Raw genomic sequence first — 21375 nt, forward strand, 5'->3', positions numbered from 1 at the left:
TTTTTTTTCCTCTTTCTTTTCTTTTCTTTTCTTTTTTTTTTTTTTTATTTTTTTTTATTTTTAAAGTTATCTATTATGGGTATTGGAAACCGGGTCCGTCCAAATCCAATTCTATAACCCTTAATTTGTAGCTAGCTGATCCCTTCACCAAGCAATTCTATAAGCCTTAATTTGTAACTAGCTGATCTCTTCACCAAAGCTTCTTGCTACGGGCGATTTTACCGAATGAACTCATTATGTGTGACAATATACTAGGAAAGAAGTAAGAGAAGATGAACCTCATTTCTCCACTTTCAATGTCAGATCTCTTCCCTTTCTCCCGGTGATGGAAGGTTATATATGAATTTGGGTAGGATTTTATTGGACTTACCCAGATTAACTACTGGTCTGGAGAAAGATGGTTGATAGAGATTAATGTTAGTCCCAGTTGGCATTTGCAAGTGGGTATAGAAAATGTTACTTGACTAAGAGAGTTGTTGAGAAAATTATGGGATCCTAAGCAAATTGGTGGAAGTCAGCTTCTTGGGTATAGAGGCTAATGTTTGTCCTTTCTTGAAGGTTCCTATGCACTTCCATTGCTCAATAAGAGTTTATTTGGTCTTCTAATGTCTCACAGCTAGCACTTATTCCTTTTTGGTTCTTATTTCGAAAACCAATGAAGAATTGATGAAGTAATGAAGAAGAGATGAATTGGTTCGAATGTTTTAGATAATTTAGTACAAGCAATGTAGGTATTTGTTGATTCATGATCTAGGAGTGTTTGAAGTATGTTATTCCAACCAAATTTTGAAGCATCTCAGGTACAATGGTTGCACTTGATGAATTCATTGCCATCAATCTGAGCTGATTCAGACAATCTGATCATTGAGTTTACCATGTTAAGGAGCAACATAAATGAAAATAAAACCCAGTCTCATTGATTCTTCAATATGAAAGATACATTCCATGATGTACAACTATTTTTTAGTATTGCAACTTCTGAAAAGGTTCGCCTTTCTTGATTTCCATACTCCAGATAAAACCATCCCAAGGTGAGCCAAGAATGCATGCCAACAACTCAAAACATAAGAGAGGGAAAATGAACTAGTGAAAGTTGAATTCTTTCAGGACAAAAAGATTACATTGATGACCCACAAGTAGTAAAGTGAAACATCCATTCAATGTGAACATGTACTTCTCTACAAGAGTTGGAAAAAATATACCGATGACAAAAAACTAGGAGGTTGTCAGAGAACAAGGCAGTTAGGAGAAAAACTACGAATTAAGGAAACAGAAATCACCCACCAACCATTTGAACATTCACAAAATCACCCGTTGTTGGAACATCCACTGTAAATTCCAGTGGAGGGTCTCCCCTTATCTCCTCCTCCAATGATGCAGACTATTAAAGAAACAGAAAGCACCGGTCTTCTAAGGCTGTTTCTGTCGGCCTGCTTCAGAAGGTGCACCACCATTCAATTGTCGAGAAGGGGCCACCCTAGCAGGCTTGGAACGTTCAGACTGAGAAAACAGTATGAAAATGTACATTAGAATTGTGACCAGGATTAAGCCAGCCACTGAGAACCCAATTCCTTTCCAAGATGATAGGAGGGAAGACCAAATGATGAATTTGACAACCCCAAATAGAAGGATGCAAGCCCAAGAGGTTACTACCTGTCCAATAAAGAAGGAAATAATCAAGGCTCTACCTTCTAAAATAACTAGCACTCTTATCCCGTAGCGGACACATCAGAAAGACAAAACATACCAGCAAAGACTTGATTGGCCGACCCATGTGTTGGAGTTGCTGGTCACTAAAGGTATTTTCTGCCAGATGTTTGTCCAATAAAGCATCCTGGAGAGCAAGAAAGCAGAAAAGACACATCCATTACTGAGGAAGATTTATCACTTCTTTTCCTCCTGCCTAGATTTGTTATATAGATGCTGAAAGTTTAGGAATAAACTTTGCCTTGACTCCAAGACCTGGACCAGAGAAACCTCGACCATGGTTGTCAAAGCAACCATAATGGAGTCCATGAAACTAATATGTCCTTCCTCATCCCCATCCCAAAAATAAGAGAGAAAAATGATGCCAAACTATTAGGTTGGTAAGAAAAGATAAATACAATAGATGGCCTAGGGGAAGGATGCAGCTAAAGTCGCATAAATGAATGACATGACAAAGTCTCCAAATCAAATGAGACTAGAAGAATCTCATTAATGGAGAAACAAATACAGAGTGCAGCTTTTCTATGCCCTGTACCTAATACATCGCAGGCTTTTCGCATGAGGAACTTTGTTATTGATAATTTTACCTATCTGGGCAGCACAAAAATTGCAAGCAAGAAAAATGCTGGAAATAATGATGGGGACATCACACCACGCCCACCCATCACTCGTAACTACCAAAGGCAGAGGCGACGGAACCTTTCTATTTGATTTGGCTACTAGAAAGGGTCATCTAGACCCTTAGGACCATGGTCCACGCCATGTCTTTTTTTTCTGTTCTTTTCCCCATTAGTATTAGTAGTATTGGGAGGGATTTTATTTTATTATAAGGGTAGATTAGGAAAGTTCTTTATTTCAGACATTGGAATTTTATTTTATTGTTGGGGGTATATTAAGGAAGTTTTTTTTTTATTTCAGTTGGGATTTGGATTATTCTCTTTCCTTATTTCATAAGGTTATTTTAGGAAACTCCTATATTTTTGTAACCAAGCACTAAGGCTGCATTTGTTTGCTGGAATAAAGGTGGGGTGGGAAAATTCTTGAAAAAAGTGTAGATTTCTTACTTTTCCCTTAAATCCCAAAATGGTAGATTGTTTGGTTGCTTGGGGTGGGAAAGTGAGAGACAAGTGGTGATGTGGCAATGCAACTTTCCCACCCCAAGCCATTTTAAAACCCCACATATTTTGTGGGACTTTGTGGGAAAGTTGGGAAAAGTAAAAAGTGGGACCCACCACTATCACTTTTCGACAATACCATTTCCTTTCCTTTCCTTCTCCTTCACCCCACTACACATGGGACCCACATGTTTTTTTTTCCCACCCCACCTTTGCAAACAAACGCAGCCTAAGGAACTTTGAAGCAGCGGCAACCTTCTGAACCAGCAACAGCTCTCCCTTCTCTCCCTCTTCTGTGAGTCTTCTTCTCCTTCTTTGCCCCATTTTCTTGTCCAGAAAATTCTCCCAAATTCCCACATCCCATAGTGCATTACGCCAACAGGTCCCACCCCCAATTGATTGAGTCACCCTTTTTTTTCAAAAAAAATCTTTTTTTCAAAATAAGAATAAGGAAAGAGAGTCTCTCCTCTATCTAGTCCTACTATTCTTTTCTCAAAAAAGCGTTGTTTTCTTGCCCCGGAAAATTTTCTCTTCTTATCAAGAGCCTCACGACTGTTCTATTTTCTACGGAAAAATTTCTTCAATTGTTTCTTTTTTCCTTTTCTTCTCCACATTAGAACCTATGGGTAGCACCATCTGCCAGTATTCTTTACTATCTTCTTCAGTTCCCCTATTTTCTAACCTCTGTCCTATCCCAGGACATTCCCACTTGCTGCCATTTTTTCTTTCCTTCTCCTTCCTGGCACTCTTTATTTTCTGTCAAAAATACCAGTAGCAGAATTATTTTCTGCACGTTTACTTTCCCAATACCTGCGTACCTTCCTTCTCTTCACCTTTCCCGTTTACAGCAACTTCCCTTACTGTTTCATTAGCTTACTACTAGAGGCTGCTGATTATATGCTCTGTTATTAATCCCTATTTGGTGCTTGGTTCCATGTTGGTTGGTTTGGTTAAAGAGTTAGTGTTTTTCTTTTGTATTTTCTCATTGGATGCAAAGCTTGCCCCGATATTGAATGAAATTTATCATATTATGGCTTGCTGGAATTTTTGTTTCTTTAATGTAATGACCCCAAACCCCTTGCCTACTAGTGTGGATTCATCATATTGAGGATTCTAAATTGTTCTCTTTGGTCGTTTATATATTTGGATTGAGGATTCTAAATTGGTCTCTTTGGTCTTTTATATATTTGGATTTTGTTCATATTCTTGCTTGCTGAATTTTAATTCTGTACTGTTCTGTTAGTGTAAAATCTGATTATGTGCTGTGCAAACCCCTCCCCAAATCCCTCATTGTGTTTTAGCTATCTTAGGTTCCTACTTCCTTGTAGAATACCCTACTTTCTAGGGCTGTCCTACATCAAATAATGAGAAGACTTTCAAAATTAAAGAAAAAAACTAGGGCTGTCCAACATCAAATAATGAGAAGACTTTCAAAATTAAAGAATACAGAATTGACAAGTACGCGTTATGTTTTAGGATTTCAAGAAACTGACCATGACTGATCAGTGTCTTGATTACCATAGAGCAAGAATCCATGAAATAATCGAAGAACAAGCACACACATGACTAGAACAACCCTAAACATTGTACAACAGAATCAGCATGATGAAATGATTTATTACCATATGGTTTACATGAGGCAGTTTTTGGAGCTTTCAGTAACTTTTTCTTCTTGAAACATGAATAACTGAACAACTACATGATTCCAATAGAATTTTCAGGTTGACTTCTTCTAGTTAAATCCCTTAGATGATGAACCTTGCTCTCAAGTATATCATCATGACACATGCTGCAACGAAAGGGCCCTAAACCTAGAGCATGGGACATGTACCATACAGAGATATTCTCTTATCAAAAGAACTTCCAGTTAGATACATTAGACCACTGAACTGTTAAAGAGTTTATAAAGTCAAGGTACTTTAGGAACTAGTTTGGCAACTAGCTGCCTTATACCTTTTACCTCTCTAAGGAGTGTGTGTTATTTCTTTTATATTATTAATGAGGTGATACATGAATGGAGCAGAACTGTCTCTCCAAAATACAACATTCCTCCAAACTCTCCCTACTCTCTTTCTGTGCTCTTCTTCTATCTTTTATATTAATTAATGAAAGAAATATGGTTCTGGAGGAAAACTCTCTCTCCAACATAAAACATTCAACCGAACTCACTCTCCTCTCTGTCATTGTCTTCTTCTTCCTCTTCTCCTTTCTTCTTTTCTCATGTTCACCTCCTAAATCCTTACATAATATAATCCAACGTCTACCAGGACTGAGGCAAACAAAACTCTGAAGATGACAATTTTTGCAATTCCTGTGAGTACTTGATCCATTTCCAAACAAAGGAACATAACAAATCAAGACTCCGATAAAAATGAACAGATTGAAATTCTCATAATAGAAATCCCGTAAAACCAAGCGCCAAATTGTTTAGTGAGTCAATAATTTCCAGAACAACTGAAAATTGCATTATTTACAAAGGGGAATCAAATATTGAAAACACCACCAAAATTGTGCTGAATGAGAACATAAAACTAATAGTGAATCAGAAATGAACAATATACAATTGTAAGTTCATAAATTAAAATTGAAAGAAAAAGAAAACAAAAGGGAACTTCCATACCTTGGCCACAAATAGATCCCTACACCATTGAGCAATGGCATCATCACTCTCAGGCAATTCCTTCATCAAATGTCGCTTGATGTGCACATGTAACTGCATAGAAGCAAACAACTTTTAGTGATATTAAATCAACCAGAATCACGTACACTACTCCCCAAAAAAAAATTAATAATAATAATAATCAACCATTATCATGCCATCAACCTATTTCTAACTTTCAAACTGTTGAAAACATGGACTGAGGTTTCCTAATTATAATAGGATTATGTTTCCTCATAAGTCTAGAGTTTTATTTCTATTTTTCCTTTTCCTACTTAGTATAGGACTTAACTAGGTTGTAACTATAAATACCCTATTAGGGTCTTGTGAATACTTAACTTTTAGAGGAGCAATTCCTCACATTACAACATGGTATTAGAGCAAGGTTTTGCTTGCATCCTACAGAGGTGCTGTAGAAAAATTTTTTTTTGAAGTCGTTATTCACATGTTTGTTTTCTTTTCGGGTATCCTGGAAATGTATATTGGGTGATTAAGTGCATGTCTAGGAAAATTTTGTCTAAGGAGTCTGGCATTTAAGCGGACCGATTGTGTCCCTCCAGTCTTTCCTGGAAACTTTCCTGGTGTACTTTGATTCAACAATATACCAATTGGAAGTAACCTGAAGAGATACTTTTCACATGAATTAGTGGGAGTAATTTTGAAAAAGTTCAAGGACTTTTTGAATAATTTCTCCTTGCGATGATGGATGATCCCATATCTCCTTTATCTGATACATCTGAAGAGTCTCCCATGTCTTCCATTCATAAGGATCATGAGTTTTCTCCGCTTCAGATAGCCACTGTGAAACTTAATGAGACAAATTATCTTAGATGGTCTCGTTCAGTTTCCCTCGCTATTGGTGCTCGTGGTCTTACTGGCCATCTTGATGGAACTTCTACCAAACCTTCCACACCTGGTCTGCAACTTTCCAAGTGGTATACAGATGAATGCTTGGTCATGGGTTTTCTCATCAACTCCATTGAATCTAGCATAGCAGACAGTTATCTCCTCCTTCCTGATGCAGCAACTATTTGGAAAGTTACTAAATATACATACTCCAGAGTTGGCAATGATGCACGGTGCTTTGAAATTAAACGGAAAATCAATCAGTTACAACTGAAGGACCTTCCTCTTTCTCAGTACTATAACACTCTTCGGGATATTACCAGACTTTAGATTTCTATGAGAAGTTTACATCGAAGAATGCTGAAGATGCTATTGCCTATCAACAATGGGAAGATAAACAGAGAGTTTATAATTTTTTAGCAGGATTGAATATAGAATTTGATCAAATTCGCGCACAAATCCTTTCTAGAGAGCCTTTCCCTTCTCTGGCTCAAGCCTATGCCATGGTAGATACCAAGGACAGTCGAAGGACAACTATGGTACACACTCAAACATCTGATAGACCTGCATTGGTGGCTGGTTATGGCAATAATAAATCTAGTTATGGTAATTTTCGCCCTCCAGTAAAGTGCGAGTATTGTGGAAAAGAACGTCATAAAGGACAAGTGTTGGAAGTTGCATGGCCTTCTAACAAATTCCCGTGGAGGAGGTAGAAATGGAATCAAGGGCAACAATCAAACATCTGCAAATCAATCTAGTACTAACACCCTGAATACTCCAACACCTCTTTCCTCAGATGAGCTCCAACACCTTCGCCAATTGATGTCCAGACTTGACTCATCTTCTCCAGTACCGACTTCCAGTACGAGTATAGCCTCTGTCATTGATCCCTTTGTTGATCCACAAATCTCCACAGGTATTTTTGGTTGTCACAATGTCAATTTGACTTATCCCTCTTGGGTAATTGACTCTGGGGCAACCGACCATATGACAAGCTCATCTACTTTGTTTCATACTTATTTATCTGTCCCTATTGCTCAGGATGTTCGAACGGCTGATGAGTCTCTCTCCCCTATCTCTAGGAAAGGATCTATTATTTATTTGCCTTCTCTTACCTTATCTAATGTCATGCATGTTCCTAAGTTTTCGGCTAATCTTTTATCTATTAGTAGCCTTACTCGTGATATGAACTGCAAAATAACTTTCTTTCCTTCTTATTATGTGTTTCAGGACCTAGAAACAGGGCTCACGATTGGTAGTGGTAGACAGAAAGGGGGGCTCTACTTAATGGATGGGTCCCCATCAGCTCTTTCTACGGTCTCTAGTTCCACCTCCCCTGCACTAGTTACCTTTTTACAGTGGCATAGTCGTCTTGGCCACGTTCTTTTACCTATTTTGTCCAAATTATTTCTTGATCTGATTAAAAGGTACAATTTAAATGATTTTTATTGTGAGGCATGTATTTTGGCCAAACAGACCAGGCATGTTTACCCTATTTCAGATAATCGTAGTAAAATTCCTTTGTCAGTCATTCACTTTGATGTGTGGGGTCCTTCTCGGACCGTGTCTGTATCTGGTCATAGATGATTTGTTACCTTTATTGACTGTTGTACTAGGACCACATGGGTTTACTTACTTCACCAAAAAAAGTGACGTTTTATCGTGCTTTCAAAATTTTCATAATATGATTAGGACTCAGTTTGGGCCGACAGTCAAAATCCTTCGTACGGATAACGGAACTGAGTACTTGGGTGGCGCATTCCCTTCCTACTTAGCAAACCATGGAATCATACACCAAACTAGTTGCGTCGACATTCCACCTCAAAATGGGGTTGCCGAACGCAATAATAGACATCTACTTGAGGTAGCACGTTCCCTCATGTTTTCTATGCATGTGCCTCTTCGGCTTTGGAGTGAAGCCGTTCTTACTACGGCATATCTAATTAACCGAATGCCTTCCTGAGTCTTAACCAACGCTGTCCCCTTGAGGTTCTTTTAGGTACAACAGTCTTTACAGTCTCACCTAAGGTTTTTGGATGTGCTTTGTCCAAAACCACCATGTTCATGGAAAGTTAGATCCTCGTGGGTTAAAGTGCATTTTCTTGGGTTATCCTCCTACACAGAAGGAGTATAAGTGTTATCATCCTAGTTCTCGCCGTTTTTTCGTCTCTATGGATGTTGTGTTTCAGGAACAAATTTTTTTTTTTTTCCCTTACACCTCTTCAAGGGGAGAGTTTTAAGTGAAGAGGTTCCAATGTTGATTCCTCATTTTGATATTTCTCCTGAGATTCCTACAGATGATCTTCCTTTGAAAGATGGAATGACCGGATAGGAACAGCTGGTGGATGATATACAGGGGGAGACTAGACCTCTGAAGACCTATCAAAGAAAACAACAATTGACCCCTTCTGAACCAAACCAGTCAAAGGCTTTGGTTCCTAGCCCTGAACAATCCGTTCCTCCAAGTGAATCTGTCTTTGACCCTTCTTCTAATCCTACTTTAGACTTACCAATTGCATTAAGAAAGTAGCCTCGAACTTGCACCAAACATCCTATTTCCAATTATGTTTCATATCAGTCTTTATTTCCAGAATTTCAAAGTTTTATTTCCTCTTTGTCCTCTACTTCTATTCCTAACACTTGGCAGAAGGCATTATCTCACTCAAACTGGAAAGAAGCTATGGATGAGGAAATGCAAGCTCTGAAAAAAAAAACAAAACGTGGGACTTGGTGACTTTGCCCATAGGAAAGCAGACTGTTGGGTGCAAATGGGTGTTTGTGATCAAGTACAAGGTAAATGGGACTGTTGAAAGGTACAAGGCAAGATTGGTGGCCAAAGGTTTCACTCAGACTTATGGCATTGACTACCAGGAGACATTTGCCCTTGTTGCCAAGATGAACACAGTTCGTACTATTATTTCATGTGCAATTAATAAAGGGTGTTTACAACAATTAAATGTGAAGAATGCCTTTTTGCATGGAAAACTCCAAGAAGAGGTATATATGGATATACCACCTGGGTATTCTACTACAGAGACTTATAGGAAAGTGTGCAAGTTAAAGAGTTCTTTTTATAGGCTGAAGCAATCTCCAAGAGCGTGGTTTGGAAGGTTCCATAAGGCAATGATATCTAATGGCTATAAACAGAGCAATGCAGATCACACTTTGTTTATTAAAAGAGATGGTTGCCACACTACTATACTTTTAGTATATGTGGATGATATTGTGATCACAGGCAATAGTGAGGATGAGATTTAAGCATTAAAGATTTTTTTGGGAACTGAATTTGAGATCAAAGATATGGGAAAACTAAGATATTTCCTAGGTTTAGAGTTGGCATATTCTACTAGCAGTGTATCTCTATCCCAGAGGAAGTATACATTGGATCTTCTTGAGGAAACTGGAATGCTAGGATGTAAGCCTGCTGAGACTCCTATTGAGCCTAACCTACACTTGAAGGCAAAGGAAGGAGAACCAGTTGACAAGATAAGGTATCAAAAATTAGTGGGAAAGTTGATCTATCTATGTCACACTAGACCTGACATCACATTTGCAGTTAGTCTTGTTAGCCAGTATATGCATGATCCTTATTCCTCACATTTGGATGCAGTATATCGGATCTTGAGATACTTGAAGACTACTCCAGGAAAAGGAATTTTAATTTCAGCTAATGGACATTTGAAGATTGAGGCATATACAGATGCAGATTGGGCAGGATGTCCAGATGATAGGAGGTCTACCTCTGGGTATTGTGTATATGTGGGAGGTAACCTTGTGACTTGGAGAAGCAAGAAACAGGCTGTAGTTGCATGGTCCAGTGCCGAAGCCGAGTTTAGGGCGATTGTTCAAGGCATTTGTGAGGTATTATGGCTTAAAGGGTTGCTACAAGAGGTTGGGACAGATTTGGAGGTTCCTATACAGTTATTCTCAGATAGTAAGTCAGCAATCAACATAGCTCACAACCCAGTACAACATGATAGGACTAAGCATGTGGAGATTGACAGACATTTCATCAAATAGAAGCTTGAGGCTAGGCTGATCCATATCACCCTTGTTACTTCAAACGAGCAACGGGCTGATGTGCTCACAAAGTGCTTGAGCACGAAGATATTCAATTACATTATGAGCAAGTTAGACATGATAAATATATATGCTCAAACTTGAGGGGGAGTGTTGAAAACATGGACTGAGGTTTCCTAATTAAAATAGGATTATGTTTCCTCATAAGTCTAGAGTTTTATTTCTATATTTCCTTTTCCTACTTAGTATAGGACTTAACTAGGTTGTAACTATAAATACCCTATTGGGGTCTTGTGAATACTTAACTTTTAGAGGAGCAATTCCTCACATTACAACACAAACCTATAATCTAAATGACCATGTATTCTTTATCTTTCTTCATTCTGGTAGAAGTCAAAAGTACATTTCACCAGCACAATATCTGGCATGAAGTATTCAAGACAACTTTTACTTCTTACTCATCTTCTCCTCGGCCATTCTCATTCTTTCAGAAGTTAGTGATTCAAGTGTTTAAAATTTACGGCATACTGTTAGATTGTCAGAGATATGGTACTAATGTTGTCATTGTTACCCACACAGTCAAGATCAATACGCTCGCATATTGGTAGTGGAGTGCTTAGTAAAGTCAGCAGCGCAAACATGTCACTGCAGTGGCAATGATGTGTGCATGGCCATACATATATATCAAAGGAGAAATAGAGAGGTCTGGCAGTACTGACATGTGAGGTGATGGAGCAGTGACTTGACTGCAGGCAGTGAATGGACAAAATTATCAGTGTTGTGGCAGAATGGGCAATGTTGGAATGGTGCACAAGTGACATTCAAGTGTAAACTGGTGTCACACATTGTTTGATAGTGATTTTTTATGACAAACAGCATGTAAATTTATCTTGGTAGTGATCCGAGACGTCAGACACTGAAAACTGGGGACGTGACAATTTGGCTTAGTTATTGTAGAGGCATCCAAATTCGTGTGGTAACATTGGCAGTGTATTATGATGCTATACTGATTGACAACATGTGGTAGCTCTGGTGAAGGCTCCTTATATATCAAAAAATAGTAAAATAATAGATTCACACGGTTGCACCATATTTGGAGCTATTTTTGGAAGAAATAGTGTGAGAACTGGGGTAGAGTGATCCACATGAAAAACCTAGTTCATTAAATCATGACTCTAACGCAACTAAAAGTGTGCCATTCTGAGTATGGATGAAGAAGTTACAGTGATTTTTGTATCATCTAACGAGAATAGAGCAAACTGAGAGAGGCTTGAACAAGTATGGATGAGTTTGGGGAGCATTCTGCAAGTTTTTCTTCCACATGTGAATGGTTCCAGCAGCTTTCTCTTTAACCTATTCTCTCCTGCCCTTGAAATCAACGAAAAAGGCTTTAAGTTAATCATTTTATGGATTAATTCTATTCTGGGCTTTCTGGTAGATCAAGCCCAGTCTGACCATATGCATGGCATACACTGCATCAAACGTTTGAATGGGATTTTCAGGCAGCCACTTATTAGATTCAAATTCGAGCACCTCAGATTAAGGTGTGCAGAGGTGCAAGAATCGGTGACTTGGATGATTCCGACAGTAGAGCCCTTTTCAAGGTGGGGGGGTGTTCCACATCAAGGGTGTCAAATTGGAACCAGAACCAAAAACTGAACTGGACCAAATAATTGGAGTTGAGTTAAACCGGATAGAATTTGTTTAAAATCTGGAAATAAAAAACTGAACCAATGTGAGTCTTGGTTTGTTTGCAGATTAGTAGGAACTGGCAGTTAGAACCGACTTTGGGTACTAATATATTATGCTATGTTAATACACTATGACATAGGGAAAATTTTTACCACTCACTTGTACTTTTCCAGACATCTACTCAAACTTCCACATCTTCTCCCTAACACTACACTCCCCCCCCCCCCCCCCCCAAAAAAAAAAGAAGAAAAGAAAAAGAGGAGCAAGCTTCTTCCTTGCCTTCAACCTTTGTATTTTAAAATACTTCCAACATCTTTCTCCACCTTAATCTACTTTTATATTCTTTCCTAAATCTCCATTACTGTTTGATTATTTTTTTCATTCTGAGTCATTTCTGACAACCACATCCTCTATGTCCTTCTACTTGAACAGGATAAGGGAACCCTACCAACCGCCTCCTCCTACATCCACAACCCCATTCTCACCCTCCCTCACCATTTCCCCTGCCTTGCAAGGCCATCACATGTCGAGTTTTACCCAAACAATACCAGGTATCAGCCTGGTTCAACCTGCTTCAACCAAATTTTGGTTTCTGGCTGGTTTAGAACCTTGGCTACAACCCTTTCCCATATCATAGTATGACTCAGTAGTTTTATTCCCCTGTAAATTGTTGCATCTCTGAATATCATCTTTATTTTTGTAGATCAAGACCACGACGCTTCTCCTCCATTCATTTGTCATTTTTCTTGTGCTTCATAACTGTGTTAAACTTCAGTGAAGGAACTATTAAATTTAATAAAATTATTTTCCCATCAAAAAAAGAAAATTTATACAATTATTTTGTGCATTTAGTGGGCCGAGTTTTTTGGGATATCCATTTCCTCTTTATAATTTGGTGTATTTTAATGAATTAATGAAAATTTAAAATCTGGAACTAACCAAAGTAGATCTAGAAGCAATAAGTAGTACTACAGAATACACAAGCATCCATGTCCAGTCCATGAAAATTATAAATTTTGTGGGCTTACCACAGAAGGTTGTCTTGACAATATTCTCAGCATGGTAGGTGAAGGCTCATTTTTTGGAATAACCACTGTTACATCATAAATAGCTGGAACAAATGACCGCACATTACTAACAGCAGAAACAAAACCCTGAAAGAAACATTGAATGCATAAGAAAGCAGATGGTAAATATTACCAAAGATTATGATGAGCAATAAGAGAGCATATATTTCTGTGGTGTTAGTTTTCATGGGCAACTAGAACAAACCTTGGTACGGGGAATCAAAACATTTCTAGGAATGGGCAACCCCACAGAAGTTGCATATTCCTGTGCTGCTAAAAGCTTTGCCTTCGTAAAGCGAGTACCCTCCACAAAAAGGGCCAACCAGAAAGGCTGAGGGAAGTCCTTCACCCGTTGAAGACCAGACTGTTGCATATAGTCCCATAATGCTCAAATTAGACCACCATGGTAACTTTAAAAAGAATAGGCATGAATTCATCAGTGTATGACAACTGTTATCACCTTCAGAGTGCTTTCATCCTTTGCCCAACTCCGTTCAAGAAATAGGTATTCAGAAAACCACATTGACCACCCGATGACCTACACTTAATGACAGTATATCCTTTATCCTCATAAGAAAACATTATTTGAAATTTCATATCACAGTTAAAACAGAAAGAAATATAAACTTCTAACAATAAATCAATAAATCCAAATGAAATTAATCATTTCCCTTAAAAAAATGGCAACAACAGATGACGATGTCCTTAAATTAAAAAAAATAAAAATAAAAAATAAAAAAAATCAATGTTCGTTGGATCAATTGTAAGTAGGATGAATTCCTAGGACAAGTATGCTTCCTCTTTGTCATCACTAAGAAGATTGAGGTGAATAGGATCCAATTGAACAACCATGAGCATGATTTCCCAGACTAGAGCCTCTGGTGGCTACTGCTACCTTTTCTCTCACCTCACTCACATTGACTCAGCAAGAAAGTGCATCTTGAGGGCATGTGGTAAATACACTGGGACATTCATCATACATTTTGTGAATAGTTGTCATATACACGGACTCACAGCAAGATATCCAGACTTATAAGTTTAATGTGAATATTACTTCAAGTTTTAACCTGAAAATAGCAATTAATTGTCCCTTGGCACAATTTGAGTAGTGTTTGACTAGTCAAATGATAAGGTTTCACATCAAGCTAAAATTGGAAACTCACTGGAAGGAATTTTGATGATTTCTTCATAACAGCTAAAGTGCTACCAAGGCAACCTGCACGCTGTTATAAGTAGACTGAATTACTGTCAGTTGAAAGCGGGGGGAAAACAACACACAGCAATAACCTACAAGATATAGAAAGCATGACAAGAGACCAATTTGGTAATATGAATGTGAAATGTATGTATCTTACTATAAAGGGCATGTCAGTATGTGTGTGTGCATGTGAATGGGTTCTGTTCTCTACATGGATTTGAGGGGAAGAAAAAATAACATAATGCAACAACCTGTAAGATATCTAAAACATTGTTAAGAGACCAATTTTGAAACATAAATGTTTTAACTCTGCATGCAGACATCTCAATTTTTGCACATGATACAAGTACCTTTGCATGTCAGTTTGTGCATGTGAAATTAGTATCTCTGAAAGCAGCGCATGCCTGTGTGTGCAGCTGATATATGTATATTTGCACACAGCAATGTTTAGTGTGTTCATGTGCATGGGTTCTGTTCTCTATGTGACACGCAGATTGCATCCACAAATACAATAATGCAAGACAAAAATTGGCAAAAAAGAAGCGCACCTGAGCTAGAATCCATCCAACAAGCCAATCAATGTCACTTCTATGATTGGATATGACAAGTGCATGTTCTTTGCCTGGTGAATTCTCCAACATTAGCAACGATACTAAAACTGGCTAATCAGTAGCTTATGGGAAGGGTACACAAGTTATCTGTTCAAAAAGGAGAATGTACCAAACTTACCCATTAATCGGAAAGTTTCGGCATCAGTGAAAAACTGTATCTGTAGCCAGAAGTTTATTCTCCAGTCAAGAATTTTTACAAAAATAAATCAATAAGTAAAACTAGAAACAAGATGAGAATAGTTCAATACTTCAATAGATGCATTTCTCAAGATGCAGCAAATTTAAATCACATGGATACAGCAAATTTCTTCATCAGATAAAAACAATAGATAGTCTCTTCACTTTCAAAAGAAAAAAAAAAATTCTTCTTAGTTTTTTTCTTTCTTTTTCTTTTTGCGAGCCTGATACTGACAACTTAATACTCTTCCATCCCACAAAACCATCCTTCTTCCCTTTTTTCTTTTTTCCCTGTCCCAAATGCTTTTATACACTAAGCAAATTAAGCCAGGCAATCTTACCAAATTAACAAAATCAAACCCAAGCATTTTAGTATCTTGTTTAAAAATTTTGTCTCAAGTAAAAGGACAATTTTGGAAGCAAACACGCTCTTAATTGTTAAACTAAACTTCCTTAAACTTAGGGTTCTCTGAAGGGAACATCTCAAATATATATTTATTATAAATGATGGTCAAAGTATGCAGCAAAATGTCAAAACATACACTTGAATAGGGATGACCACTGAGGGGGCCAACTAAAATTGAGTTCAGTTTTACTATATCGCTTGGAAGCTCACCTTCACTCTATGAGTCGGGATCACCTACCAAAACGGTATTCCTGAGCATGACCCGACAAGCTTTAGTCAGTAATTGCACATGAAAGTGAAAATAAAGGTATCAGTTCTGCAATACCAGGTCTGAAGGGCTTCACTGATAGAAATTGGTCTTGATAGTCCACAGGGGAGATGATTCAGTGGAACTTAAAAACCTTTTCCCTCGACAACCCGACTTGCAGTTTACCTTTGAGATCCCTTGCGCTCAACACAAACATATATATAGTCCTCTGGAGTGCACAACCGCACTACCATAACGATATGACAACCCATATACAGTCCAACCCAAAAAAACTCAGAACCTCTGCTGCCTAGAGCTGATGATCACAATACAGCCAAAAGCTAATATGTCAGCTTCTGGAGATCCTTTACTCAAGCACACTATCTCAATCAATAATGGAGGATCTAACCAATGGCATTACTATACACATACTCATATACATACTCCAACCAGACTCAAAGGCTCCACCAAGAGTCTACACCAATCCTGCAGCCCACACACTTTAAATGCAAAAAATACAAGAATCCACAACAAAGAAAAAAAATACATGCTTCAGTTGTTTGCCTATGTGCATGGAGTGATGGTCACCCAGACCTTAGCATCTACTCAATATTAATTTTCCAAGCATGAAACTGACGGCCGCCCCTAGGGCAAATTCCCAGGCATAAAACCAGGAAACTGCACCCATAGTGAAGTTTGGTGGTAATAACTACCAAAGAACAATTATCCCTATGTCCAGCACCCACTGAACACCCAATACAAAGTCAGGTTTGGGGTTACACAGGTTCCTTATAGTCACATAAATATGTCCTTGTGAATGTAACCAAGCTAATACATGTAGTAGGAAGCCAGTAAATCAAATAAACATGCAACAAAATGTAGAGATTCTCCCAACCATCACCATCTCTGATCATTGACTTTTGGACATGAAACTAAGATCACAAACTGCATGGAATCTTCAACTCCTACTGATTTAATGGAGAACCAAAATTTTCAAGTCTGCACTGTCACTGAAATCCCTCAGTGGTCCTTGGCAGTAAGGGCAACCTCTGTTTACCTCTCTTCTTCACTCTTTCATTACTGTCTCCTTTGCTTTTCTTTCTTCTTCAATTCAACTCAACTATTATGCAATCAGCAATCAATAAAATATCATTTTCTTCACTTTTTCTTTCTCTTTCTTATTTCTTTCCCTTCCTCTTTCATTTTCTCTCTTCCTTCCTTCTTATTCCCTTTCTTTTTCTTTTCCTTTTGTACAATGAACCTCATAAGAACCACTATAAGCTTCTCCCTTGGTTATGACTGCTTCAATAGTGCTACAACAGATGTAGAACAACAAATTGGATGGAATTTTTTTTAGGTGAAAATGGGATGGATTGCATGTAAATGGAAAAGGAGAAATGAGGACTGCAATTTTCGCACAGGTGAAGGCTACAACTCCACTTGTATATTGTGTTGCCAATTGGGATCTTTTGTCCCTAACCAACCAAAACAGCCTCTATGGGTATGGGCCATAACTTCTTTGTTTTAGCTTTGATATCAGCACCATATATGGCCGCATGTCCTTGAGGATGAGCATTACCAATCTAAATTGGCTACATCAGCAACCTTTTCTCCATTTTTATCGGGAAAGCCAAAAAATAATTTGGATTGACTAAAATGCTCATTCATTTTTAGGTGACCAAATGGGAGGTTTCGATAATTTCATTATCTGAAAACAGAATTAAGCAATCTCAGTTTTGTTCGAATGAAGACTCAAAGAAATACACTTATTAAGTTTTCACCCCCTTCCTGAAGCTCCACTGGGCTTCCAAAGATGCCAATGCATATGCATAGGCCAATGAAGTAAAGCAAACTTATACATCTAGCCTTCACCCTAGACTGTTCAAGCCTGCCAAGCACAGTATAACACCAAAATGAAGTATCTCAGGCTGCCACGTAGGCCCACATTCGCCAGAGACCAACATGCCAGGTACTATCAAAAGACTCAAACACACCAGTGAGCTACAACCATACCTCACAAACCTCTGTACTAACATAATCACCAAGACACCACAGGATTGCTCACTGCTACCTGTCTAGGCCATCTCTACTTAGCAAAATTGCAAAAGAACCATTGTAATACTATCCATGCACATAAGTGACAGAAATACCCTGCAAGATTCCCAATCACTATGAGTCCTCTATATTCGCTAGTTAACCCTTGTAACAATGTCACTAGACTCACTACTACTTGAACACTTTAAGAACTACTGGGGATGTGGGTAACACTCTCCAGTCACTGGCTGCACTACCAAAAGTCCACCAACTCATTTGCTTTCTCCAGCCAGGAAAAGAAGACCGGAAGTGTTATTACAAGAAAGAAATAACTAGGAGAATGAAAGGAGATCAAAGGATTCAAAGCTAGACAACTATAACTGACTAAAGAACATGCTAGGGTGTAACAGACTGAACATAGAGCGATCATGATAAGCTTAGGGGTTTAATATAAAGGGAAAAAACCTCAAAAATCATTCTAGATGGACTTGCCTAAAGTCTGTCCACATCAAATAGCACGAGACCAAGGGGGAAAATCCTCAATTCCTCACTCCCTCTTCCAGAAAAAAAATCTCAAACCGTGGTTAGGAGAGGAAAAGCAGTTGGAAATTGGAATACTATTTTTCTCAATAAATATGCACTTAAAGATTAGGCACGGGTCAAACACTATGCACACAAATGTAGCTAAATCAGTATTTTAACTTAGCACCAATTTACATCAAACAGAGTAATGAAATATCCACATATAATAACCCCCAGCTACAACATGTGAATAGATGAATTGAACTTGCGCTTGCCACCCCACAGAATGCACATAAAAGACCAATTTTGTAGCTGTTGTAAGATTCTATAGAAGAAGCACCTTCAGTCAAGCAACGATCAATATTAATGCACCCACTTTAAGCAAGATAGGGATCAGGTAAGATTCACAATGGAACAGTGCTCTCCTCAGCACACCAACATCCACGCCCTTCTATCTCCTATGTCCTTACTCCTAGTCTCTTGCAGTATATGGTGCACAAGTACACAGCTCCTCACCTTCAAATCATTAAACTGCCAACAGAAAATGGCATTCCACATAATCCCACCACAACACCATTAAAATTAGCAGCTGGGCCAACATAAACTTCACATGCAACAGCAATGGACAAAATGAATTTTAATCAGATTCAATCAAAAAAGAAAATTCAATCAGATTCTTGAGCCCTGACACCAGTCCTCAACCCATATACCATCTCCATACCCAAATGTCAAAGACTTATATAGCAAGTTTAATGCAACAAACAGCATTTCAGTTACCCTTCCAAACAAAGCTATGAAGCAAAAATTCAAAAGACTTTTAACACTCCAAGTAAAGACAAGGCCTCCACTTTCTTATATTCATGCTGCAAATCCTTCAAAAACTATGAAGACCCTCACTCTCCCTCGATGCATTACCAATCCAAATAGGTCCAGATTACTTGCCTTTATCCAGCAAATCATTGCTCACCTTTTGTGAGGAGGGGAATTATCAAGTCATGTACATTATTTGGGAAAAAAGAGAGAAACAGATACCTAAGCCAATCTTGATGCTAAATGTAAGAATTATCAGTGGCTAACACTTCATCACTGTCCCATTTTCAATCCCTCAACTATCTAGAGATGCTACTTACTAGTACGAATTACTTTCTGGTAAAAATATCAATTTGTATCAGAAAGTAGTTATAGACTGATGTCTTTAGTCAATTACTAATTAAACAAACCAATGTGAGGTTAGCATCACTGTAAGAACCTACCAGAACACAATTTCCATGTACATTACTATAGCTATAGCATGTGTAAGAAACAAAGCCAAAGGACAAATGGAGCCCCACAATGTAACTCTGTAGGCATGGTGGGGTTGGTTGGTTTAGCACAGATTACTTGATTCTTAAGATGCTGCTATCCATGCATTTAAACTTAAGAGCTATTTGACCGAGATATATTCAGAACCTATGCTGCTGTGCATGGTTAAAGAAATGCATGAAATACAAAAATCCATTGGATGAATGATTTTAGTATGAGTTGAGTCATTTGGAGAACAACAATATAGTAAAGGATAGAGATCACATGAACTGAAAATTGGTTAAATACCTTAACCCCTGCCCACCAGTCCACGAGCCATACAAGTTCGAGCCACAGCAGCTCTGCCACTACTCTGTTAATCTTCCTGTGCATGTTTTTTGACCATGGGCGAACAATAATGTAACATGATGCCTGAAAACAGAAAATAGGAATGTTTTGATTCGGTCATTGTTAACAAGATCCAACACTGAATTTAACATAACATTTAACCAATCAAATAATTTAAAAAAAAAAAACAAGAGAGAGAGAGAGAGGAGAGAATAAACAACAACACAGAGAATGTATATGGAAATAATACACGCAAACTTTTAGTCCCTGGAAAGAAAGTGCAAATGCTCCTGAAACCAGATACGAAAAAGGAAAAATCCAACAAAAAGAAAGTCCCCAGCAAACCCAATTATTCACCAAAACGATACAGGTAAGCCACATTAAAGTTTTTAACAGCTCGGAGACAAACAAATTCATAACATCAAACAAGAAGCTACGGCATTATATATGATGTATCCACATAATAAGCTACAAAAAAGGATATGTAAAGAAAACCCAATAGAACAAGAATGATGAAGCTTGTGTTCTTGAACTTACTTGAATGAGATTAACGATGAGACCGGAAAGAAGAAACAATAAACCCATAGGAACAACAACAGCAGCGGCTATGATATCCATGGCTTCAACAGCCAAGGATGAAGAGACCGACAGAAAAGGAAATAGATTTTACAAAGATTTATAGTTGCTAAATAATCTGCGCTCGAGATTTTCGGTAGGAATTGTGAGCACTTCACACGAATTCAGAACCTTCCCATTTGCAGGAAAGCGAAGGAGAAGGAGAAATGAAACAACGTCGCCGATCTGCAATTTATATTTCTAAGCCAAGTAGCCAACGCTCGACGAAAATTTATCGGGTTAGTGAGGCAAACCGAAAAGGCGAAAACTAAATCCGGATTGCTACTTTGCGCGAATGCGTGTGATGCGCATACCCCTCGATTGCGTCTTGGCCGTACGAAGGATTATAGGTAACGGTGATTTGATGGATCTAGATTTGTTTAATAAATGATGTATCAATCAATTAATTAGTCGTTCCGTTTACTCAAAAAACATTAATTAACGGACAAAGATCCATACGACCACGGTCGAGGTACATACGCTTAGTCCAATTTTTTATTTTGTTATTATTATTATTCGTTTCTCTTTTTTTGGCAATCCAAATTATTTATTATTGGTGGTGATCTGATTTTTTTTTTTTTTAACAGAGATCATTTGAGACGCATTATTATTATTATTATTATTATTTTTATTTTTGGGTAAAAGAGAGTAGTCAATTGAAACATACTTCTGATACAATGTAGCAGTCTCTTATATAGAGATAATAAAAAAGTCAAGAAAAATCTCAAGTTTGAGCCTTCAGACCCTTTGCCTATTCTCTCTCATAGACCATGGCCTAATCTTTATAATTGGGTTGAGATTTAAAATAAATTTAAAAAAAAAAAAAAGTT

At 38.0% G+C, this 21375-nt stretch overlaps 1 protein-coding gene across 1 annotated transcript; it reads right to left on the reverse strand.

The window, feature by feature from the left end:
- Positions 1-205: 205 nt before the first annotated feature.
- LOC149001583 (1-acyl-sn-glycerol-3-phosphate acyltransferase 2-like) lies at positions 206-20842 on the reverse strand. Its single transcript, XM_089136834.1, has 11 exons — positions 20468-20842; positions 19892-20014; positions 15034-15073; positions 14853-14926; positions 14270-14329; positions 13567-13644; positions 13312-13470; positions 13068-13193; positions 5443-5535; positions 1748-1834; positions 206-1653 (listed from the first exon to the last, which is right to left on the reverse strand). Exons 1-11 carry the CDS (start codon positions 20546-20548, stop codon positions 1411-1413), a joined length of 1164 nt encoding a protein of 387 aa, XP_088992960.1. The 5' UTR covers positions 20549-20842; the 3' UTR covers positions 206-1410.
- Positions 20843-21375: the final 533 nt, after the last annotated feature.

The sequence above is a fragment of the Hakea prostrata genome, chromosome 10 (assembly GCF_041222555.1).
Source record: "Hakea prostrata isolate BN-2017 chromosome 10, UWA_Hpros_2, whole genome shotgun sequence".
Lineage (NCBI taxonomy): Eukaryota > Viridiplantae > Streptophyta > Magnoliopsida > Proteales > Proteaceae > Hakea > Hakea prostrata.